We start from the raw sequence: 26,499 nt of genomic DNA, 5'->3' as shown, positions 1-26,499 counted from the left end.
GATACGCCAGTCTAAAGAAATGTGTTTTTAGGGTTCGCTTGAAACTGTGGGTATTGGGAATTAATCGAACTGTCCTGGGTAGTGCATTCCAGAGAATTGGCGCAGCACGCGAGAAATCTTGGAGACGGGAGTGGGAAGTTCGGATTATGGAGGATTTTAGTTTCAAGTCATTTGCAGAACGGAGGGCACGTGTAGGGTGGTAGACTGAGACAAGGGAGGAGATGTAGGGGGGTACTGAAGCATGGAGCGCTTTGTGGGTAAGCGTGATAAGTTTAAAACGAACTCTATATTGGATGGGCAACCAATGCAATGACTGGCACAGGGAAGAGGCATCTGAGTAGCGGTTGGCGAGGAATATGATCCTGGACGGATTGGAGAGGGGAGAGTTTAGTAAGAGGGAGACCGATTAGTAGAGCGTTGCAATAGTCAAGACGAGAATGAATAAGAGCGACAGTAAGAGTTTTTGCCGAGTCAAAGGTGAGAAAAGTCCTGATTCTTGAGATGTTTTTGAGGTGTAGATGACCTGAACGAGCGAGTGATTTGATGTGAGGAGTGAAAGAAAGATCTGAATCAAAAATGACCCCAAGACAGCGGGCTTGTAGCTGGGGAGTAATGGTTGAGCCACAAACGGAGATGGCAATATCGGGCACAGGTAGGTTAGTGGAGGGAGGAAAGACGAGGAGTTCAGTTTTTGACAGATTCAGTTTTAGGTAGAGGGAGGACATAATGTTAGACACAGCAGAAAGACAATCACTGGTCTTTTGTAGTAATGCAGGGGTGATGTCCGGAGCAGAGGTGTATAATTGGGTGTCATCAGCATAGAGATGGTACTGAAAACCGAATCTACTGATTGTTTGTCCAATAGGAGCGGTGTATAAGGAGAAAAGAAGGGGGCCTAGGACTGATCCTTGAGGAACCCCGACAGTAAGAGGAAGTAGGGAGGAGGAGGAGCCGGCAAAAGACACAGAGAAGGAGCGGTTAGAGAGATAGGAGGAGAACCAGGAGAGAACCGTGTCCTTGAGGCCAATAGTGCGGAGCATAGTGAGGAGGAGCTGGTGATCCACAGTGTCAAATGCTGCAGAGAGATCCAGGAGAATCAGCAGGGAGTAGTGACCATTAGATTTAGCTGTTAGTAGATCATTAGAGACTTTAGTGAGGGCAGTTTCAGTAGAATGTAAAGAGCGGAAACCAGATTGTAAAGGGTCAAGAAGAGAGTTGTCTGAGAGATAGCGGATTAGACGGGAGTGGACCAGGCGTTCCAGGAGTTTAGAGATAAAGGGAAGATTGGAAACAGGTCTGTAGTTGGCCGTGCAGTTCTGGTCGAGGGATGGTTTTTTAAGTAATGGTTGTATGCTGGCGTGTTTAAAAGAAGAGGGAAAGATACCAGATGAGAGGGAAAGGTTGAAAATTTTAGTTAGGTGAGAGGTGACAGCTGGAGCAAGGGACTGAAGGAGATGTGAGGGAATAGGGTCGCTGGTGCAGGCGGTAGGGCGAGAAGATGCAAGGAGCCTGATCACTTCATCTTCCGTGACTGGTTCGAAGTCAGAAAATGAGCAAGATACAATGTGGTGGGGGGGAGCATGCATAACATTTGGGGATTGGGAGAAAATTTCCTGTCGGATATGGTCAATTTTTTCTTTGAAATAGTTAGCCAGATCGTCAGCGCTGAGGTCGGTGGTCGGGGCCTGTGCTGTTTGATTGAGGAGAGAATGAAACGTGTCAAAGAGTCGTTTAGGATTATTGGAAAGTGAGATGATGAGGTTGTTAAAGTAGGTTTGTTTGGAGAGGTGAAGGGCAGAGTTATATGTTTTCAGCATAAATTTATAGTGGAGGAAATCTTCGGGCAGATTTGATTTTCTCCACAGCCGTTCAGCGCACCTGGAGTACCTCTGGAGAAGACGTGTTTGAGGCGTGTGCCAGGGTTGTCGCCGTCTATGCCGAATTGTTCTTTGTGTAGGAGGTGCGGCTTCATCCAGGGCGCATAGCATTATTTTGTTATAATGCTTCAATGCAGATTCGGGACATGAGAGGGAGGAGATTGGGGCCAATGATGATTGCAACCTTTTTATAAATTTCTGGGTGTTAATGGCGCGTAAATTTCTATAAGTGTGGACGGTGGGAGTGTCTTGAGTAGAGTCACAGTTCTTGACAGAGAATGAAAGAAGATTATGGTCAGAGAGTGGAAGGGGAGAGTTAGTAAAGTCATGTACTGAGCAAAGCCGGGAGAAGATCAGGTCCAATGTGTTCCCGTCCTCATGTGTAGGAGAATTAGCAAGCTGTGAAAGGCCGAAGGAGGAGGTTAATGATAAAAGATGCGTGGCAGATGGGGAAAGAGGATCGCCAGTTGGGATGTTAAAGTCTCCCATGATTATCGTGGGGATGTCGCAGGATAGAAAATTTGTAAGCCAGGCAGCAAAGTGATCCAGGAATTGACGGGGGGGACCTGGGGGGCGATAGACAACCGCCACTCGCAGGGAGAAGGGCCGGTAGAGTCTGACTGTGTGGGCCTCAAAGGACGGGAAGATAAGGGAGGGTACAGGGGGGATAACCTGAAAAGTACATTTTGTTGAAAGAAGCAGACCAACACCTCCACCTGATCTGTTGTCAGGTCGCGGGGTATGAGAGAAATGTAGGCCACCATAGGAGAGAGCTGCAGCGGCGGTGGTGTCCCACTGCTGGATCCAGGTTTCAGTGAGAGCCAGAAGGTTGAGGGAATTAGAGAGGAAAAAGTCATGGATGTAAGAGAGTTTATTACAAGCTGAGCGTGCATTCCAAAGGGCACAGTTGAATGAGACAGAAGATATGCAGGGAATATTAATGAGATTAGCAGGGTTTCTGAATGTAACAGGGAAAGAGTTAGTGTTATTATTACTGGAGGGTCCTGGGTTGGGAGAAATATCACCTGCGACTAATAGAAGGAAGATACAGAGAGTGAGCAGATGATTGAGTGATTTGTGAGAGCGTTTCCTGCGTTGTATGGTGGGAATGAATGGATCTGCGTGGTATAACATTGTGAAGAGAGCATGACAACTGTACATAGGAGAAGAGAGGAGTGAGGGATTAATATGGATGAAGTGTGCCGCATTTGTGGGTGAACGGTGAATGTGGATGATTGTAGCAACCAGAGTATAAATGGCACAGATACAAATGGTGAATACTGTTTGCCAAAAAGATGACCTGGAAGCAAGTTTGTTTAATTGTCTTGCATGTCTTACCTGTCCAACTGCCATTTTCTAACTGCCAGGGCACTTTGCTAAATTATGGCACTTCGATAAAGTATGCATAAATGCTATATGCATAAATGCCCCCGCATAAATGCCTCCCCTTAACTAAGTCTCAATATATAGGGACGTATCTGCTTAGATCTGCACAGATTTAACTCATTAACAATCAATCACTAGCTTAAAAGACAACAGGAGACCATAAAGTGCAGGGAAAAAAAAAAAAAAAAAAACAGACTAGTAAACTCGGCATGGATCATAAACTCTTAAAGTAAGTGTGATGACCTTTAAGTATCATGGAATAAAAAAGCTAGAGGAGTGAAAAAATATATACCAGAAATTGATAGGCTGCAGAGCATTGCATGGAGATATAATGCAGTTTTCAGGACAGATCACACAAGCAGTGAAAAATATATACCAGAAATTGATAGGCTGCAGAGCATTGCATGGAGATATAATGCAGTTTTCAGGACAGATCACACAAGCAGTGAAAAATATATACCAGAAATTGATAGGCTGCAGAGCATTGCATGGAGATATAATGCAGTTTTCAGGACAGATCACACAAGCAGTGAAAAATATATACCAGAAATTGATAGGCTGCAGAGCATTGCATGGAGATATAATGCAGTTTTCAGGACAGATCACACAAGCAGTGAAAAATATATACCAGAAATTGATAGGCTGCAGAGCATTGCATGGAGATATAATACCAGAAATTGATAGGCTGCAGAGCATTGCGCCATATTTAATCCACTTCTTGATGACAGTCTTCAGTGTTCCATAGTATATCTAATACCGTGGACATTTTTGTACTCTTCTCCTTACTGATAACTTTCATTAATGTGATCCCTTTGCTGTGTTGTAAGCTGTTTCCGGATCATGGCTTTTGCTTCTTGTGCAAATAATAAAAGGTCAGTAAAATCCTACTAGAACAGCTAAACGTTATACCTTTTTAACTTGATTAATCAGAATCACTATAAATAATGGCAGCTGTGAACTGACTACTATGTAGCATAAGGTTTTAAATGATTGTATTGGGGGTGTGGCTGTGTTTAGAATTAGCCAATTATAAGAGGGTGTTAACACTTATGCAACCTCATTATTTCATTTTTTTTTCTCCCTCGCAATGATTTCAGTTTGTTTGCCAGTGGATTTGTACAGTTTATGGGTGGCATTTAACCCCTTTCTGACATTGGACGTACGGGTACATACTATTTTTAAATGACTTCCTGCAAATGGACCTACCGGTACATCTTGCAGGAGAATGATCACCATGTCAAAAGATTGGGTGAAGATAGCTGCTGTCCCCGTTAGCAGGACATCTTGCCTCAATGCCCAGGAGGCTTTGCAGTGACCGGCCAATTGCAGCAGGAAAGCATTTAAAACAAATGAAAATAATTTTAACATTGGTGGTCAGTCATGATTAAGGCTGTCTGTGATTGCACCAATAGGTGTGGGGACCCTCAGTGACGAGGCAATAGTCCTACCCGCTCCGATTGCTGTGACTGGCCATTTACAGTAGTTTTAGCATTCTAGCATTAGTGGTCAGTGGTGATTGGTGCTGTCTGGGTAATTGTTTTTACTGACGTCCACATCGTACATTATAATTTAGTATAGTTTCAGAAATTTAGTGAATACTACTGTGGTAATTATTATACTACAGTATTTTTTTTTAGTAAGTCAGTTGCGGGCGCCCAGTAATTGTTTTTACTGACGTTTCTTTTTTTTTTAAATTTTCATATTCTCATTTTTTATTATATTTCTCCTTTTCTTTTTCTCTTCTCATCCAAAAAAAAATTACACCAAACACCTGAATCAAATTTTGTTACACAATACACGTGAAAACATATGCGACTTACAGACGCATACACAAAACGCCTTCCCCCTTAAAAAATATAATTGTCCCGCTGTTCCCAAAGAGTAAATTCAGCCGAGGAGGCATACGCCTTCCTTTCCTCCGACACCTATTGAAAGGGAGAGGATGCCACATTCTTGTATTTTTCATCCTCTTCCACCTCTAATGATAACGAACCCCCGTGCAAACTCCCCAGAACAGCAAGTGAGACAGTGCCACCCATTAGTGACCCCATGTGGACCTCTCCCCCTAAAGATTTTGAGCCACAGATTCCTGATTTTGTGGCCCGATCAGGAAATCAATTTGATACTGCCGGCCTCATCAACTTTTTCAAAGTCTCTTTCTCTGAGGATTTTGTAAATCTTATGGTGGTCCAGACAGGTTTATACGCCCAATAATTTTGTTCCCACAACCCCATTTCATCATCATGCTAATTCTACCCCTGTACATGCGGTAGAAATGATGATATTTTGGGGTCTTGTCCGTAACATGGGAGTAATGAAGAAGCCAGAATTTTGGCAATATTGTAGTGTTGATGTTTTGCTTAACACTACAGTTTTCCACATGGCTATGTCTCGGACACGCTGTGAGGCCATTCTCAATTTTTGCATTACAACAATAATTCACAGTGTCCACACTGAGATGATCCCAACTTTCACCAACTTTTCAAAGTACGGCGTGTACATTCTCCAAAGGGACATCTGCGTATATGAGTCCCTAATACACTTCAGGGAAGGCTCAAATTCCGAAAATACCTGCCCAGTAAAGGGCCAGGTACAGAATTAAACTCTACAAGCTGTGTGAGAGTACCTCAGGGTACACCCACAGGTTTAGAGTTTATGAAGCGAAGGACACCTGGATTCAACCCCCCTAAATGCCCCCCTGTCCTGGTAGTGAGTGGGAAAATTGTGCGGGATTTGGTGCACCCACTGCTGGATCAAGGTGATCACCTCTTGAGGGTTCTAGTTTTCAAAATGAAGTGACCTATGGGGGGGGTCGCCACTGTTTAGGCACATCAGGGTCTATGCAAACGCGACATGGCATCTACTATCGATTGCAGCCAATTTTGCTTTCCAAAAGTCAAGTGAGGCTCCTTCTCTTTTGAGTCCTGCTCAGTAGTTTTCCACCACATATGGGGTATTGGTGTACTCTGGAGAAATTGCACAACAAACTGTACGGTCCATTTTCTCCTGTTACTTTTGAAAAAATACAATCTTTGGGGCTAAAATGCTTAATTTTTTCCTTCCACATTGGCTTACTTTACGCAAAAGTATTTTGCCCCCAAATTTTTATTTGCTCTCTTTTTAATGAGCCATGCCCGGTTCATTGGGTTAGCCTTAAAGAGTATATAAAAGATGTAATAATTTAGTTTTTTTTTTTTTTTTTGCCATTTTGTTGTATTTTGTAAATATTGAGCCATATTTTTAATGTCCTCTATTGTGTCCAGTCCGTTGTCACAGTGACCTGCTGCTGTGTCAAGTAACCCAACTAGAGAAGACTACCTAAATTCCGATCATAAGAATGAATGATATGGTATAGTGTCACCTGTGTGCACAGATATGGGTGATGCATACCAAGCGTCAGCTAGTTGTTGGAGCAGTCTGTGTAAAACGAGCACTCGGGGTATACACAGATTATGGTCGTTGGACAATGCCGGGAACCTGAGACGGGCATTGTGGCTAGTCAGAAAGCTGGCCAGGTATCATGGTGTTTGTATAGTCGTAGAGCTGATGCAGCTTTTCATTGTCTACCTCCAGTGTGTTATTTTAATACATTTTTTCCTCTATTTAGAAGTCTCTCTTGAGTTATTGTTCCTGTTATATCAGAACAAAAATAAAAGGATCCTACTCTTTACTGTAGTTTAGCAAGTCAAGCCTGTGTAAAAAAAAAAAAAAAAAAAAAATAGAGTCCACATATTGGTACTGGTTCTCTCTTCCTATTTTAGTATAGAAAGTCCCAGCTTTTTCATGTCTGCAGCCTCTTTGCACAGAGCACAATGAGCAGAGGAATAACTTGAAGCTTCTGAGCTCCAGTGCAAAACCTGTAACTGCTTCCTCACCCCCAACTATCAACGGTACCTCTTTAAAACCCATAGGTTACGTTCCCATAATGAGCTTTTGATGTTGCAGAGTATCTGCAGCATTTCTGCAACTATTAGGGTTCTTGTGTTTCTTTTGTCTTTTTACATGCGTTTTTGACTCTGTGATTTATCTTTTGCTGTTTTAAATAAAACTGCTTTGCTTCTCATATTTCCTGGTATTCTGCTTTCACAAAACTTTTATGGATATAGTCATATGTGGATTACTAGCGGTTTTAATGCGCTTTCACAGCGGAATTGCACTAATAAGGTATATGCGTTATTTACCTGCAGATTTTTCCACATCTAATGCAATTCTGTGGGGAAAATCTGCATATAATACCGATTTTTATTTTTTTATTTTATTTTTTTTTGCAAACTTTTAAATGCCTGTTTACACCGGCAGCCCAAAGTAAACAATGCTTAGTGAGCGATCTGTACTAGATCACTCAGTGTTCATAGGCTGCCATTGTTCTTTGCAGCGTGAGTCCTGACAATGCTCCTCAGAGAATGATGACTTTTTTTGGAATGCACAAAAGATCATTTCAGCTAATGAACAAGTGTTGTGCTCATTCATTGGGTGAACTGCAGCCTGTTTACATTTGAAGATAATCATGAAATGGGCAGCATGGTGGCTCAGTGGCTAGCATTGCAGCCTTGCAGAGCTGGGGTCCTGGGTTCAAATCCCACCAAGGAGAACATCTGCAAGGAGTTTGTATGTTCTCCCTGTGTTTGTGTGAGTTTCCTCCAGGTTCTCCGGTTTCCTCCCACACTCCAAAGACATACTGATAGGGAATGTAGATTGTGAGCCCCAATGGGGACAGTGCCCATAATGTCTGTAAATTGTCTGAATTTTAAAGCGCTGTGGAATATGTTAATATGTTGGCGTTATATAAATAAAAAGATTATTATTATTATACAAGCTTTTTTTTTTTTTTAGCAATGCTCGTTCACAATTATCATGCAGTGTAAATGACCCTTGAGGCCCAAGAGGCAGCTTTTTTCTTCTCCTCCCTTTGACCAACATAAGGATAATCTGAGGCAGTAGATGTGCACCAATGAAATTGAACACCTCTTCCTCTGTCATTCACATGCAATGGAGAAGTGTATTGTAATGGGTGAAATCCAGAACAAACTTGCCCTCCATACATTGCTATAAAAAAAATTCTTCGGACTCTATACACTAGGAATTTTTTCTAAAAGTTTTACTTCTATGGGAGAAGACACTCTGAATCCAATAATGCATAGCACCATTTTTTGTTGGGTTCTTCTAGAATCTGCTGATAAAATAACACCATATGAACTTGGAGACCTACAGAGGTACAGTAGAGTTCACGTGAACCTCATTGGCAACCCTATTCCACGGTCTGCCTAGACCTTAATAGTTCAAGACATTATTTTTTTTGTAAGTGCATTATCCAGACAGCACATAAGTACAATTCCATCTTACACTGATGTGACCCAAATGCCTCTTCTTTTATGTAATGAGTACAGGACGCCTGAAGGAAGAGAAGCCATTATTAATATATTACATAAGTGATAATAACATGTAAATCTGGTAAAGATCTATTCGTCCAAGATGGTTCATATTTCTTTTCATTATTTTCTTTACCATGAGGTTTTTTTTTTCACTTGTGTTAGGGAAAGTCTGTTTTAGTTTATCCAGTATATTGGATGTTTTGTGAGTTTTTGCGGAAGCGTTGCGCTCCTGTTTTCATTTATTTCTGTTGCTAAACATTCTCGTATTTGTAAATCACCAAATTGTAAATTTAGTTCAGGCTCTTTTAGAATTCAAGGTGTAGATTCAATTCTATGGGGAAAATCTGCATATAATACCACTTTTTTTTTTGCAAACTTTTAAATGCCTGTTTACACAGGGCACAGAGACTCCTTCTTCAGGCAATATTACAAATTTTTTTTTTTTGTCGGGTTCTTCTAGAACAGTGATGGCGAACCTTTTAGAGACCGAGTGCCCAAACTGCAATCCAAAAGCCACTTATTTATCACCAAGTGCCAACACTGCAATTTAACCTAAATATTGAGGTTTTACTGATACAAAGAACAGGCGAGGGCGGCATAGAGCATCCACAGGAAAGAGCAGGGGTATGAGACTGCAGAAATAAAGAATGTGCTCATCCCCATCTTGGTATATGCCCCATCCTTGAATATATACTGCTCTCCACCCATCCTTGTATATATGCTGCCCTGCCCCCATCCTTGTATATATGCTGCCCTCCCCCCATCCTTGTATATATGCTGCCCTCCCCCCATCCTTGTATATATGCTGCCCTCCCCCCATCCTTGTATATATGCTGCCCTCCCCCCATCCTTGTATATATGCTGCCCTCCCCCCATCCTTGTACCTATGCTGCCACCCATCCTTGTATATATGCTGCCCTCCCCCATCCTTGTATGTATGCTGCCCTCCCCCCCAGTCCATGTATGTATGCTCCCTCTCCCCCCAGTCCATGTATGTGTGCTCCCTCTCCCCCCAGTCCATGTATGTGTGCTCCCTCTCCCCCCAGTCCGGGTATGTGTGCTCCCTCTCCCCCCAGTCCGGGTATGTGTGCTCCCTCTCCCCCCAGTCCGGGTATGTGTGCTCCCTCTCCCCCCAGTCCGGGTATGTGTGCTCCCTCTCCTCCCAGTCCGGGTATGTGTGCTCCCTCTCCCCCCAGTCCGGGTATGTGTGCTCCCTCTCCCCTCAGTCCGGGTATGTGCGCTCCCTCTCCCCTCAGTCCGGGTATGTGCGCTCCCTCTCCCCTCAGTCCGGGTATGTGCGCTCCCTCTCCCCTCAGTCCGGGTATGTGCGCTCCCTCTCCCCTCAGTCCGGGTATGTGCGCTCCCTCTACCCCTCCCCTGTCCATGTATAGATTACCCCCCCCCCCAGTCTGCTGGCACCACTGTGCATCGCATATTAAAAAAAACCATAATAAACACTCCTACTCGCCTTCCTTCTTCTCCCGCGCAGCGTCCTCTCCTGTAGCTGGCATCTGACTCCTGCGTCCTAGCGACTGTGCGCATGACGTCACTGCCATGCGCCCAGTCGCGTGTGGGCTGACTTCAGCTGCTAGCTGCGTGTATTGCGGCGTACGGGCCTGGCAAGTTTGTGTGCTGCAATACACTTCAGCTAGATGTGCGTTCTCGGACACACATCTAGTTGAAGTAGCGGGGCTGGTGTCGGCACTCGGCGGGCTCAGAGTTCTCACCTGCCGGACCCGATCCAGTAGCGCTAGTGCTGCGGCGATGCCCGCCGGGAGGGCTCTGCGTGCCCCCTCTGGCACACGTGCCATAGGTTCGCCAGCACTGTTCTAGAATATTACCTGAAGAAGGAGCCTCTGTGCTCTGAAAACTTGCATATATATTTTTTTTCTGGTTAGCCAATAAAGGTATCACTCCAAGAATACTTTTCTCATCTTTGGGCATAAAAGTATTTACATCGATTTCCCCCCTTCCCCCCTGCCTCTGGTTAACACGGTACCCCAATATAACTTTGTATTGTACATCATGAGTCTGTTAGCCAATGACTGCCATCACACCATCCTGTTTTTCCCACTGAAAGGATTGCCCCACTACTTTTTATCATAAAGATAGGTCATCCGTATCATATCGGTGGGGATTCGACATCCAGCACCCCCGTTGATCAGCTGTTTTCGGTGGTGCCGCCAACTAGATGTTAACAGTTAAGCAGCTGAACAGCATAGATCTGTCAACTGTGTAGTTGCCGCTGCTGGGTCCTGCAGATCTGCCCTTATTCGAATGAATAGCTGATCCGGTGGAGGTGCCTAGTGTCGGACTCCCAAATCTGCTATTGATGACCTATCTTTGAGATCAGACATGATGAGTTGAATCTCCATTCCTAATCCTTTTGTGCTCCTGGGAGATTACACCTAACCACTTTCCCTAGTGCGAACACATTTATGCTGGGTTTATGTTGAGCGTGCATGTGTATGGGGACGTCAGGGGAGGGAAGAGGTGAAAGAGTCGGCAAGTAGTTATCTAAGAACCATGGACACCTTCAGGATCATTTTGAGTCCCCAAAGTAGCAGAGATGATATCATGTAGATGCATAGAAACCAAGAGATTTAAAAAAAATCCTGTACTGTTTTAAGGAACCAATATTATTTGGGTATATTGTAGTTTTTCTTTTTTGCTATGTTATATGCAATCACCTGATTGTTACAGATTTTACAACTGATCTTTTCTTGTTGTAGATGGTGGACCCAACCTTAGCAGAAATGGGGAAGAATCTCAATGAAGCAATGAAGATGCTGGAAGATGGACAAACGTGAGTATTAATGGGATATGTTTTGCTAAATTGGCATCAGAAATGTGTAATCCCATCATTATTGCTTGTCATTTGAGTCACAGTCGTCGTATTTTTGGATCTTGTAATGTGTGCAGAAATTCACTTGTATGAAACTGGCCTTCTGTAGTATTTCCTCAATGGCATCAAAAATAGACAGGGGTGGCGGCTTAATATTGGAGTGATGATGGTTAGATAACGGGAAGCTAACAGTCTAGACTCAGTTTCTGCTGCTTTATCTAATCCAGCGGGAATGCTTAAAGACTATGGACACCCATGACACGGAAAACAGAGCTTTGCATATGTTAGTGGCTTCAGTTAATAACATTGCCCTCCGTTTCAGGCAGTAAGCTTCTTTCCAAACCCCTTGATATGCAGTTTGAAGCCTGCACCAGGTTTAATATTTTTCTGTTATGGGAGTGTCTCTCCAAGTAATATAGGCTGGATGTGAAGTCTGTGTACAAAGGGTGCTGCTGTCTTCATTATCTCATGTAACAGCACAGCTTCTGTTCCGCATTTATTTCCTTTTCATGTGTTTTCCTCCTTTTTTTTTTTTTTATAGCCTGTTTTTGTACCCTCCCTGAGACTGTAGATATGTTTTTAGTTTCTCCACTCTGGGGGGATTTAGGTATAATCTCTTCCTCTTTACTGCTATTTGTAACAATCAGAAGGGGAGACCAGAGCAGACAGAGCTTGACACTTGTATTGTTTTTGCAAAAGCACCGAGCTAAGATGGATGACTTACAATCTGCAGTAACAAAATGTTAGAACTAGGGATGAGCGGACCCTTAGAAGTTCGGGTTCTGGTATCTGATCGAACTTTAGTCCCAAAGCTCTGTTTGGGTATCCGAACTGTACCTGAACCCCATTGAAATCAATGAGGACCCGAACTTTGGAGCTCGCTCATACTCTCGCTCTCGACTCCCAACCTGTAATACGGACTTCCACGAGAAGTCTGTGTTCGGAGTTCAGCACCGGACACATAGTGTGTGGTATGAATTCCGAACTTTACAGTTAGCTCATCTCTAGTTACAACTTTAAGGGGTTGTCTTCTGGTTTTTGTTTTGTAAAAAATCCTTTAAGCCATATACAGCGAAAGTTATAAAAACAAACTGATTACTTCTTACTCTTCCCCAATCCACTCTGTTTTATTTTGTTTTTTTGTTTTTTTTTATAACTTTTACAATATATGGCAATAAAGCTTTTCTAAAAGAAGACAACCCTTTTAATGCAGATTAGTTGGAAAGTTGCTTAATTTTGCTGATGAGCAATAAAAAAAGTATTCCTGTAAAGGGGTTTTCCAAGTTGAGGAAAAAAATTTAAACACATCGGACTATGGTATAAAATAATAAAGGGCTCTTTACTCCCTTGATAAGTCCCTCACGTTGAAGTGCTATTACTCCCGACTGGTTTTGGATACTGTGCTCCAATAATGATGTCTCCAAACAGCACTGAGCCCTGCGATTGGCTGCAGCGGTCATGTGTTAGTTGGGGACATCATTGCTGGAGCGCACAGACCAGAGTGCCGGAATGTGGGGGCTATATTGGGTGGGTAATTGGTGTTACAGGGCATGCCCATGGAGCAGGGTAAGCACACAGATGAAAGTGGGATGCCGGATCACTGGCACCAGACTGGCAGATGTTCATAGTCTACTATTGGACACGCCAACCTTCCTGCGATATTACTGTACTAATATATGTTGCCTGTGCCAGAATGATCTGAATCCCTCAACCTGATCCGCAGGTTTCTCTTACCAAATCCATTACATGTCATTTACTGATTGACCTAACCACATTTCTTGTGACATTATTCAGGTCAGGCACCTCTTATTATAAATTCTATTATTTAGGAAGCTTAGTGTAAGCATTTTCTTTTTGGGCGAGGTGGAGGAGTCATAATGAAATTTTCGACCACATCCTAAATACTCGCCCTCTTTTAGGGTTTTAATGTGCTTTCATCATGTTCTAAATAGGTCGGCAGAAGAAGAGAGAGACACTAAGAAATATACAAGGAAAGATATACCAGGACCACTTCAAGGAAGGTGGGTAGTGACAATGGTGTCACAGTATTGTATTGCAGTCACAAAAACTCTGAAACCATGAAATGTTGTGCTTTATTGCCAAAAAATGTCTTTCCTATTTTAATTACATCTGTTTCCTCTCATCCCTATAAACAATTCTCCAGTACGAGGCGGCCTTTTTCAGACTTGCTTGCAAATTGAAAGATTTTCTTGGGAAAACATGACCAATAAAAACATTTATAGCCATTAATGTATGTAACATATAGTGGCATATAAAAGTTTGGACAACATTACTATTGTTGTGAACTGATAAGCAAGTTGAAGATGTGATCTTTTTTTGTAATTTTTAAAATGTAAAAGTTGAAAATATATATATATTTTTTTGCCTAAAATACAAAGGAAATGTGTAATCTTTAACTTTAAGCCTTTTAGGGATCATTGCAGCTTCAACCTGCTTAACTATTAACTAAAACAGTAATTTTGACCAGGGGTGTCCACACCTTTTATATGCCATTGTAATAGTTAATTTGTGGATGCAGTTGTATGAACACTTACGGTGGGCCTCGCTCCTTGAGTAAATCAGTTCTTCAGAAATGAGGATGAGAATAAGGGTTTTTTTTATTCACAACTCATTTCAATGACGTACCGGCGTCTTTATGAAGTGAAAAAAAAAATGTTTTTCACTTCTAGCTTTATTCAATAATTTTTAGCGTAGCTATCTGTAATTTTTGCGCAATAAAATATTTACTGGTCAGAGTCTTCTGCCGGTCCCGGTCCTCTCCTGGATCATATGACTTGAGCTGTGGTCATCTGGATTGCACAGCGTCTTCTGTGTGGGCCGGAAGTCACTTTCTCAATGTAAGTGTACGAGATTCAGAACGAATTTCTCTGATGTACAAGGTGGAAGAGATGAACGATCGGTCTGCTATGTGAGACGGCAAAAAGATAGCTATGGCTACGTGATGCAGGAGAGGAACCGGAGCACTGGAACCGGCAGAAGACTGCAACCGGGAAGTGTTTTAATGCTCACACTGACCATTATGATTAGCTAAGAAATGGTTAAACAAAAAAAACAAAATGCTGGAATGGGACTTTAGATCAGAAGCAGGAGCCACAATCTGGTGGGAAGTACTTCTTAAAGGACTCAGTAAAGCCTCTTTAGAAGATCTCCTCTTTGAAAAGTTCATCTTCCCTTTTTTAACCAGACCAGATTTGACTTCACCATGTATTATGCATTCTGGCTATCGTCTTAGAGGTGATCACCTACCTAGAAGACCACTTTTCAGTGCAATTTTGGATGATTATCTCAGAAGATTTCCATTTTTAAAGATACTGATCTCCGATATCTTTAGGAATGTCGTACCAGGGGTTATCCTCATAGCCCATGATGCTAAAATAGAAAGGTGAGACGGAAAACAAATATTGGACCGACTGCTGTTTCTTCTGACCCCTTCATAAGCATCACACCAAGTATTCGGCAAACCTGATGGTTCTTTTCCCTGCATTGCATATTTAAGTAACTTTGAGCCACCCCCATATATATACAAGATGTTCTGCTAAGTGGTTTGTCAGATGGCTAATACTAAAAGTTGGTCTTGCTAAATGTTGGCTTTTTTTTTTTTTATTACACTGCTAATATTTCAGCAAAAGAGGTACTTGGCCCTCCAGTGACCAGACCTGCCCCCATGTACTGCTGTATGGTGCTTGCACTGTAATAACTGGCTTTTTCAGTCGGCCCTGTCCCCCTCTTATGTGTTGGTTGACATGAAAGGAGACTCTTTTGACACATCATTGAATTGTTCCAAAGCGACTTGTAGATGTGATAATGCTGGAAACACCAGGGAAAGTTCAATTAATGGGTATTTTTTTAAGAAAGTGTATACATATTTAATTTATAAAAATACCTTTCTAGAAATTGGAGTTTACACTACACAGCTGATGCTCTCATTGAGTCCCTAAAAATTGCACTCCTCTTAAAGTATCTAGGTCCAAATGGGCGGCTGCTGCCAGCTGCTGTGTAACGCGTGTCTCATGGGACCGTTTAGACCCAGAGGACATGCATATGAGACGTAAAAACGGCACAGAAAATGTTTACTATAAAAAAAATAGATGCATTTAATTGGCAGCTGTAAGCCGCATCAAAGCAACTTATAATTGTGACATCCAAAAACAAGAATTGCTAAAATATTTTGCAAGCTTGTCGATGATCTGACTGTATAGTCTGATCATGCATCTGAACTTTGCTATGCTTTCTTAGATGTAGTAGTAGTTGTAGTTTTATATAGCGCCAACATATTCTGCAGCACTTTACATTTCAGAGGATACATGTACAAACAATATCAGACATTACGGAATAACACATTTCTACAGATTAAAGGGCCCAGCTCACAAGCTTACAATCTATAAGGAAATAGGGGGGTGACACAAAAGATAAAAAGTGCTTGTTGCGTTTGTTCCAGCCATTTTTATAACAAAGAAATTATTAAGTAAAGCTGCATGACCTGGTTTGCGACCCAGTATCTATATGTGTACAGATACAAAGTGCTACTGAGTGAAGGGAGGGTGTGGGAACACATAATAGAAAGGACCAGATACTGCGAAAATTTAGGAAGGGAGAACTGGGAACAGTTAGATTAGTGAGGTGAGTTGATAGGTCAGTTTAAAGAGTTATATTTTTAGGGCACACTCAAAGCTGTGGATAATGGGAATTAACTGAATTGTCTGGGGAAGTACATTCCAAAGAACTGGTGCAGCATGAGAGAAGTCTTGGAGACTGGATTTAGATTATAGAATATGTTAATCTTAGATCTTTAGCAGAACTGAGAGCATCAGTAGTATGGTAGACAGACATGAGAGAGGAGATGTAGGGCGGTGCAGGACTATGGGGAGCTTTGTGGATGAGACTGATAAGTTTCTGATGTTCTCTGCAATGGAAGGGCAACCAGTGCAATATAGAAGTGGTGTACAGATGGGAGAGAGCATGACTCTAGGTTCAGACTGTATTTTCTTTCATGAAGACTCCTCATGGGGTGCTCAAATCTGGGGAGGAGGGGAACCTGTGTCAGAAATTGACATCTAATGGATTTTATATCCTCACTACAGGTCTATTTTCCATCCAGAAAAATTCAGCCCCATTCTGCCCCAATTCGCTCTTTCATGATATGACTCCATTTGGGAGGGGCAGTAGCAGAGGCATGTGATTGGTCACAGCTCAGCCGATCATATGAGGACTCCGCCCCCTCTGCACAGTTATAGAGAGAACTGTCCCTGGTACATAATGTACATTAGAAACAAACTCTACTGTTATTCTTATACGAGGAGATGACACTGGGAAGTAAGTGTTAAAAAAATGTAATACTAGAACCAGTGCTGCCATCTTATTGTGTTTCTGACATCAAATCCCTCAAGACAACAAAAGCCAGGTCATTTTAAATGGATCAGTGGTTTCCTATTGTTTGTGATTTTTTACGGAACAGAAATCTTTTTTTCACCTGATGGGACGTGTCCTTATATAATGGTCACAAAAAGTGCTGACTGCAAGTCTACGTATATAGGAAAGATGTGGGATGAAACACTCCCCCCACACTTCATCTATAATTGACAGCTCTTTTGCTATGTGGTCGCTCAATGACTGGGGTAGCATGCATATCATTACTACATCAGACCCTATGAAGTAGGTTGACAATTTCCCTTTAAATGTGAATTTCTGGCCGCCAGAACAGATTTTTGGGATCTTACGGTATATGATTTGTACGTGTAACTTGAATGCTGAATCTGTGGAATTGACACCACAAACCTGCAGTAATTTACAGTACAACACACATGGATGAGATCCTCAATGTTGCAGAAAAAAAATCTGTGTGAAAAAACTGTATACATGTTTTCCCTGCGGATTTAACGTGAACCAAGGTAACATTTGCTGTGAATCCGTAGCAAAATCTGCATGTAACGTATGCAGGTCTTACTGTGGATGTGCATCAAGATCCACAGCAGAAATATTCTGCATGGTCTGCAGATTAATAAAAGCGTTTGCTGTAAGCTTTCCAGGGGGAGCCAAGAGATTACTAGAATTGATCTCATTTATTTCTTTCTGTAAAGGATTTGGAGATCTGTACCAGATTATTGGGGTTTTGACCAACATAAAGATAAAAATGATTCCGATAAAGAATCTGAAGATAATAGGCCGACATGTAAATAACTTGTCTCTCCTTCACCTATTTCAGTGGTCAGAACATGGTGAGCATTCTCCAGCTGGTGCAGACCCTTATGAATGAAGATGAAGAGGAGGAGTCGCTATCTATTCGGTAAGTATCCTATATGGTCAGGAGCACTGACACTTTGTCTCCTTCTTTTCATGTCTGTAATACTGTAATCGGTCTAGTCTAACTTAATTTTATTAATGGGAACCTGTCAGTTCATGATGCCCCAATCACGGCCAAAATGAATCCGAGTCTGACTGCACAATTTCATCCGGGCGTGTTTTTCACTGAAATTCTCTGACGTTAAACAATATAATTTGAAGAGCTGGTCGAGAACTATAGAGAGAGAAGCGACTAGTCTGGCAGCACCACCATTTGGCTTCTCCCAACATCAAGCTAGTTGATTGACAGGTCTTTCCCATGTTTACATCTGGAGAGACCTGTCAATCAACTGGAACTGTGTGGGTAGAAGCCACCCAGGGACTGGTTTCTTCTCTCCCCACAGTCCTGGGCTGGCCATATTAGTACATCGTATGTCATATCCCCTTCTTTGATACAAGCCCTTATCATTCCAGATGCTGGCTGTGTTTTAGTATTTTATAGATATCATTTTTTTTCTAACAGCATCAAACAGAGCCAAGCTCCACCTGCTGCTGTTAATCACTCAAATGCTGCTATCAATCTCTGTTCCATGTGTCAACTCTCCCTCTCCTCCCTAGTTTGGGACCTTGGTAAATCCTAGCACCCTGGAATTGCACACTCTGCGCCATGACTGACATCTGAAGATGTGCAGGAAGGGTAAGAGGAGGTACAAGTTCTTTTCCTCATCCTCCCTGCACACGCTGGGGTGTCAGTCAGTCATGGTGCAGTGGGTGTGGTGCCAGCCTGCTGTAGCATTGATTCACAGAGGTCCTGGACTAGTCTGCAATCTGCAGGCAGGGAGGATATAAAGGGGTATTCCCATTTCCAAGATCCTAACCCAATATGTAGTAGGTGTAGTAATAATAATATTAGCAAATACCTCCAATTAGAAATTAAGTATAGTTCTCCTGATTCACTATGTCTTTCCCCTTGTAGAGCATTGCAGTAGCTTAGGTATCCATGGTTACGACCACTACAAGCCTAATTCACTATATGAGTGGTTGTAACCATGGATATCTAAGCTACTGCAATGCCCTGCACATGGGGTAAGCGACATAGTGAATGAGAAGAACTATACTACATTTCTAATTGGAGGTATTTTCTAATACTACATATTGGGATAGGATCTTGGAGATGGGAATATTTCTTTAACATACTTTTTAAATGCACACATATAGCGTTTGTATATAACACAGAGATCTCCTAATACCTCATAGGGTAAACCCTGCTGTCAGGTTCCCTACAATTACTGAATATTTGGCAGCCATTGTGTAGGTGCTGGGTAATGTAATACTGTATTATTTAGCAAATATTAAAATATTTGGTTGTCCTTGAAATACATGGACAGACACAATCTGTTGAAGCTCTTTGCTGCTGCTCATAAGAGTGGGGTCCTGACCAGTGGCTCTCCCTCTATGATGTCCATAAACCCCTCTACAGTATATAGAAAAGGGTTGTCCTGAAATTGGCCCTCCCTTTAATAATAAATGTAGGTAAATCATCTTTTTACAGTTTGTAGAACGTATAGCGTTATATTGGCTATGTCTCTTTTTGCAACAAGTTAAAATATGTTTGTTTGTTAAATCAATGGTTAAAATTTGCCACAGAAATTGACAAATTACAAGAATAAAAATAAATTGGTAACATACTTGGTGATTTCAATTGTACTAGTGGGGGGGGGGATTAATGTTTGTCATTGTGGAGTCCCCCAGCTTGGTCAGGGACTCCTATAGCCCAGGCAATGCTCCCTGGGAAAAAAAGGTATGCAAATTAAAACTTCCAGTAGAAAGAAATCAGTGTCTCTAGCGCCACCTATTGCTGATCGCTCGCCTATGCGTCAGGAAGCCTTACAACTTGGAAAAAAAAATCAGAATTTGCCCAAAAAGGGAAAAGACACTTTACACCCCCATACACGATAGAGTAACGTCGGTCAAAAGTGCCGATATCGACGGGTTCGGCAGACTGTCTAATGTGTATGTGACTTCCGACAGATTACGTCGGAGGAGATAACGATCCAGCATGTCTGATTTCGGACTGCCAATCTTTTTCTCCTCTTAAAGAATTGAACTGATACCTGGCAGTGACTCTTATAGAGAACACAGGAGCGCTCACTCGGCCAGATGAGTGCTCCTGTGTATGAGACAGTCTTTGTGAGAGAACTGCTGGGCGAAGGATTGTTCCAAAGCAAGTGTTTGAGGGGCTTTATCAGTGCACAGCAGGGTACTAATTACCTGGATGAGGGACCTTTTGACCTGGTCCTAGTTCTAAAGTGTACTATATCTCCTAGAGAGACCAGCTGCGGTGTAGGGATACTTAAAGGGTTGGATATTGACTAATATGTGATACTGGAGTCACCTTTCTTTTTTGCCGGAGAGGTAATTTGTATATCCCGAGTTGTACAAGAAATGGCTTATCCGTTAAATTAGATGTCGGCTCCTTTTAGAGAGTACTTTAGGAAAAATGTAAGGGGCGATGTGATATAGTTTTTTAGGGGTATCTGCTCCTCTTTATTTAATTTGCAGTAGTTTTAAAAATTACCTCTAGTTCTTACAGCTTAGCAAATCTTGACCTGACAAGCGGCCTGCAGAGAATTGCATGGCAATGTCCTAGGAATTAATATTTCAGGTAGATGGGCGCAGTCCTCCGTTCTGGAGATGGAGCGATTCCAGCATAAATTGTGCCGTTCTTCCAGCATGTTCCTCTGCCGTAGCGCTCAGATGGCACAGAAGTGCTCTGTAATCCCATCCATTATTAGATTTGTGTGTCAGATTTGTAGAGCTTATACGCCACTCCAGTCCTGGCGGGCCTCTAATAGGTCAAGTAGTAATGATATATTTGCTGGAGCTCAGAAATGTCAGTCATCAGGGCCTAGTCAGTGACTCACCGACCTGTGCGATTATCAGCTATATTGCTACAGTATCAGGTGGGATAAAGGAATGTCACACAACCATTTGGGGCCTTGGACTTGCTTTGATAGCTTTTTGGCGGATATATTTTTAAAAGAAGCTATACCTTATTTACAATGTTAAATGTCTGTTTGTGCCATTTTATTTTAGTCGAATTCAGAATGTCGGGGAGCAGGGTCACATGGCGCTGCTGGGACACAGTCTGGCGGCATACATCTCCGTGCTGGACAAGGACAGACTCCGAAAATTGACCACAAGAATTCTTTCAGACACTACTCTGTGGCTTTGTAGACTATTCAGGTACGGATACTGTTCAGCTCATTTATAAGCATGTTAGACCAGTCGGTACAGACAGCTGCAGGCCTCCTGACCCGATGTCATGCAAGGTGAGGGAAGGAACAAGTGTACAATGAAGGGGAGAGGGGGGGAGTGGAGACCCCTAGGTAGATCTAAGATCACCCTGACTACCCTATCGTCCCTATATAGGTTCCACACCTATCGCCGAGCAGGAACCCAAGCCCTGAATGTCCTTAGAGCTTGGCCGTAGGTAGGGAGGGGACCGGGTGAGCACTAGTCAGGCCCCACTACAAACTAAAGACAGCAAGGTAAACAAACAAAGGTGATACACTTAGCTTGAGAAGACACCAGAGAGATAATGCAAACTGTCCTCCAAGGGCACCAAAGAAGAAACTAGCCGACTACTAGTACTCCAAGCCTGGACAAAGGAACATAAAACTATCACTGGCAAGTCTCTGGAGAAACTGAGAGTTTTTAACTAGCAAGCAAGGGTGTGTCAATCAGCAGCAGAAGGTGGAAGTCGCTGCTGGGTCCTAATGGGAGAAGGATATCACTATACTACAGAGATGAGAGGATCACGAAGGAGTCTGCAATGCCAAGCACAGTGGCCTTCTGCAGCCCTATCCAGAGCGACTATCTGTCACACCTGATACACCCGTGACACCCGAACTCAACAGCCTCATAGGGATAAGAGATCTGTGGCCCCTTCTAACATTGCGGTCTGTACTCGAACCATGAAAACATCCTAACCTGGCACACCGCTGTCACTTTACTTCTATCATAGAGCTAGACTCTGTTCACACAAGTGTTATGAATCCCTTTCATGCTATCACAACAGCCACGGTGGCTTAATTTTTTAAACATATACTGGGGAATCCCATCTAACCCCCACGTCCTTACACAAATTCAAATAGGGTTCAAGGATTTTTGACGTCCTTAATTACGCTGTTCAGACTGCACTAAGCTTACTGTCAAAATAAAGGAGGGACAGGCAGGTACTTGATTTGGTGTGATGTTTCTATAAGGCTCCACAGTAAATTTTGGCCACATGATGGTTGAGATATAATATTGCATTACTACAACGTCAGCATTTATACACAGGGCAGTGATCCAAAGAATCCCTCCATGGTCACAATTCTTGCAGTAGTTTCAAGTTGCAAATTTTTCCTCCACATTAAATTTACTCATTGTGAAATAACCAGTGATTGTACCATGTCCAAAGGTTACTGTGGAGCCGTAGCCTAAAGCTTTACATTGTCCAAGCAAATGGGAATGGGCCAACTTAGGATAGGTGGTAAATATCAGATCAGTGGAGGTCCGACACCCAGCAGCCCAACCGATTAGATATTTTAAGCTCTAGTTGGTTGTAGGTGGTAATCTCTAAATAGTACCAGATTTGCATGTTTGAATGTATTAGCTTGGCTACTCTATTATACATATACAAAACAGGAGGAAAAGGAGTCCAGAAAAGCTCAATAAAATTACAATCTGTTATTTCAATAAATGAAAAACAAATAATGAGGTTCATAAATGGTCACTGGTGAAAGACATTGGTGATCGAGAGGCTATACAGAAGAGCCACTGTCACCACGGTCTTTCACCAGTGACCACATTTTTTAAACTCATTATTTGTTTTTAATTTATTGAAATAACAGTTTGTAATTTTATTGAGTTTTTCTGGACTCCTTTTTCTCCTGTTTTGCAGTTGTAGATGGTGTAAAACTGTTCGCGGGGTCCTGACCATATAATTTTTGCAAAAATGTAGTGTAGCCCAATGTTAAAGCGTACCTGTCAGCAGGATTGTGCTCAGTAAACTACATTACATTGATTAAAATGGTACCTTGGTTGATGAAATCTGTCCTGTGGTTCTTGTGTAATCTTTTCTTTCAGTTTGGAGATAATGATATGCTTGTGATTCGGGGCGGCCTGTGGTGGGCGCTCTATCTGGTGCTCTGATTACATATTCATCTGTATGCTCTTATGACAGATCACTGTGCCTTCACTGACCTGCCTCGTATTTTACATAATGCATCTAGTAGTGCGGGGCTAGGTAAAATAGGAGGCTGGTCAGTGACTGCAGATTGAGCTGTCATAAGAGCATACAGATGAATATGTAAGCAAAGCACCAGATAGAGCGCCCCCCACAGGCCGCCCCAGAGCACTGGCATATCATTATCTACAAATTGAAATTAAAGATTACACAAGAACCACAGGACAGATTTCATCAACCAAGGTATTATTTTATTCAGTGTAATGTCGCCCACCTGACAGTGTATGTGGTTTACTGAGCACAATCCTGCTGACAGGTACGCTTTAAATAATCTATTTCATTTCCACAAATTTTTGTTTTGGAACAGTGAATCGTAGAGCGCATCTCTACAGACGTCACGCATATTACATAAGTTTCTATTGTTTTACAGATATGAAAATGGTTCTGCCTATTATCACGAGGATGATCGCGAGGGCCTTCTTAAAGTGTGTAGACTCGTCATCCATTCCCGCTATGAAGACTACACAACCGAAGGATTCAATGTCCTCTATAACAGACAGCCTGTTATCTATATGAGTGCTGCTTCAAGACCTGGCCTCGGACAGTATCTTTGTAATCAGGTAGGATACGTTCACAGATAATGTATACATATAGGCTGTGTATATAACCCAAAAAGGCATTAAAAGTTCATTAGGCTTTTGACTAGATATGAGCGAATCTTTCAATTCAAATTTGACAGGTTCGAGAATATTTCAAAGACATGAAATTTGCAGCAATTCTATTTGATATGAATCGCAATATTGCATAGCCTCCAAGTGCCCTGAAAAGCTGTGTATAACACTCTGAAGTCTCGTAGGCCTGTATCCAACCCCTTTCAAGCTATTTAACGCTAAATGGCCTTAGTAATGTCAGTGATCTCACTGTAGAAACAGATGGTATCTGGGTACTAAGCAGCAGCCTATTTAATAGCCCAGGGCATTTGCAGACTTTTTATGTTTTTGGTTTTTTAATTAAAAACTGTCTGAAAATTTTCCCTTTTAGTCATGTGGTCAGGCAGAACACTGATTCATACTGACGGTGTCGCTGTCAGTGGTGACCTCATACTGTTGTGACTGAGACAAGTCCTGTGCCATGTATTCCATAATACCCTCTGCTTCTACCTCACTAATACACTTGCTATAGGCAAAGGAGGCCAATTGTGACCTGCGTTTGGTACTATTTCTGCCCTGACAGGTGGTGCAAGTGTTGGCGCTGCGGCTTGTGGCTCCTACGTTCTTTGCCTTTGTATGTTTGTTTGTTTTTGTTTTTCTCTCTTACACTACTTTGTCCATTGAAACTTTTTCTTTTACTATACATTTTGTACAACACATTGTCAACCCAAAAAGGACGTAATATGAAATGCTGCTGTAGATGGGTACATGTACAGAAAGTAAAGCACGCGTGCAAAAACAGACATGCACAGTTAAATAGAAAAAAAATGTAGTCATTTAACAAAATTTAACCCCCTTCTCAAAATTGGCTTAGTAAGAAATACTAGGTAGGTATACGTCCAAAAAGCTATCACCCCTGATAGGGTGCTGTATACAGCTGTAAAATTTGACTAGTAAAATAGATGTGCACACAAACATTGTTTGCGACACAAATACTTTAGTGAGGTACACGGTCGTAGCTAAATGAGTTTTTTCTTTTGATTTTCAAATAACGATTTTCAGACTACTACTATCATCATCTTCACTGTAACAGTTATACAACATATTTTTGTCTGGCTTATTTGTCTAATGTTTAAGGGCTTACTATACCTGTCCCTATTGTATGAGCTGTCAGCTCTTACAATCTTTCACTGTTCTAAATCACCCTAAAGTGGCTGCTGCATTCCTTGCCTTAACTTTTATACAGTCTATCATAGTCTTTCCCAATTAGCTGTACTATACTATGCAATTTGATGGCTGCAAGGCCATTACGGGGAAGTCTGCATAGTCACGCCTGAGGTGATGTCAGCCTTCTGTGACTGATGCAATCTTTTGGGCATATTTTTAAGATCGATTTGATCATCTCTATAGTATTTACATAATTGAGTATTTGGTAATTTTATTTCTTTTGATTCCTTTTCAGCTTGGACTTCCGCTGTCGTGCTTGTGTCGTGTGCCTTGTAATACAATGTTTGGATCCCAGCATCAAATGGTAATTTTGCAGGTGCTTCATTGGGGGATACAAGAAACTAGCAAAAGATAATGTGGCTGTCTTTCTGTTGTAGTGAATGATTTGTTGGTCTATTCTGTAGACTATCCATCAACTGTCTCCATCATATCTTTATAGTATTAAAAGGAATTTGTCAGCAGGGTTTTGCTATGTAATCTGAGGACAGCATGAGGTAGGGGTTGAGACACAGATTTCAGCGATGTGCTACTTTAGGCTGTGTACTGTTGTTTCCATGCAATGAAGATTTTACCACCAGGAAATAATCATTGCTTGGACCACACTGCACATGAGCCCTGGTCTGACCACGCCCCCTCCTGTGATAAGCAGCTCACTGTCAATAGATGATGTGGGTGGGGTTAGCTTTCTGAGCTCTGCTGCATGCTACATCTAAAAACTCTGATTGTGTCACAATTGCAGCACCTAGTAAAGTAAGTGATACATTGCTGGAATCAGAGTCTCTTTTCCTACATTATGCTACTTTCAGATGAGGTAGCAAAAATCTGGTAACAGATTTCCTTTAAGGAAGCTGTAAGATAGTTGAATATTGGCTAAGATGCAGTAATATATACAGTTCACTCCATTTTTGTGCTATTCAGAGTAATATTTATAGAAGCTGCTAACTGATGAGCAGAGAATATGTGTATAATGGGTTGGGAATGTGTGACCTTACAGTGCGGCATATGGTCCACGGTGCAGGATTGCAACCCAAGATCCTGAACAGCTGCTCAACATGATGGGCAAAATGGATGTCTGACCTCTGCTGGGGTCTAGCAGCCGAATCCAGTTTTGCTCGGCTATATGGCATCGCGTATTACTGGTAGCCACACTATACATGTTGTCATTGTCTATAAACACACTATATAATCCGTTCATCCCAGACCCTATACATGCATATAGGATATCTATTTATATGTAAGAGTTGGCATCAATTTGGATCTCCCTATAATTATATGAAACAGAAAACCTTGAAATGCCGAAGGGATAATTTATTATGTCTGTTTGCATTGATTTCTTTTATGTCTCTGATTCTAGGATGTGGCATTGTTGGAGCGACTTTTGAAAGATGACCTGCAGTCCGGGAAGTTACCCCTCTTATTAGTGGCCAATGCTGGTGCGTTCATTTCAGTCTATATTTTGTAATCCTTTATTGTTGCTTATATTACTTACTAGAGAGATTATATTGGATGTTTTGGCTAATAATTGGACATGGCTTGTAATTCAGTAAATGTCCCTGTTTTGTGGACTGCAAGGGGCATTGGGTTTGCTGCAGTAGTATCGGTGGTAACA

The 26,499-nt window shown here is 42.0% G+C and overlaps 1 protein-coding gene across 1 annotated transcript in view; it reads left to right on the top strand.

The window, feature by feature from the left end:
- Positions 1-26,499, top strand: part of PDXDC1 (pyridoxal dependent decarboxylase domain containing 1) — a 97,772-nt gene that overhangs the window by 29,956 nt on the left and 41,317 nt on the right. Inside the window, exons 2-8 of the mRNA XM_073647665.1 lie at positions 11,368-11,441; positions 13,433-13,501; positions 17,704-17,784; positions 20,877-21,026; positions 23,444-23,633; positions 25,126-25,194; positions 26,245-26,323. Of these exons, the coding sequence (XP_073503766.1) occupies positions 11,368-11,441; positions 13,433-13,501; positions 17,704-17,784; positions 20,877-21,026; positions 23,444-23,633; positions 25,126-25,194; positions 26,245-26,323 (712 nt within the window). The remainder of the gene's footprint in view (positions 1-11,367; positions 11,442-13,432; positions 13,502-17,703; positions 17,785-20,876; positions 21,027-23,443; positions 23,634-25,125; positions 25,195-26,244; positions 26,324-26,499) is intronic.

The sequence above is a fragment of the Phyllobates terribilis genome, unplaced genomic scaffold (genome assembly GCF_046119375.1).
Source record: "Phyllobates terribilis strain yellow unplaced genomic scaffold, ASM4611937v1 Scaffold_9__5_contigs__length_417890890, whole genome shotgun sequence".
NCBI classification, from domain to species: Eukaryota; Metazoa; Chordata; class Amphibia; order Anura; family Dendrobatidae; genus Phyllobates; species Phyllobates terribilis.
The sequence above is the reverse complement of the archived record's forward strand: the minus strand, read 5'-3'. Positions and strand labels throughout refer to the sequence as shown.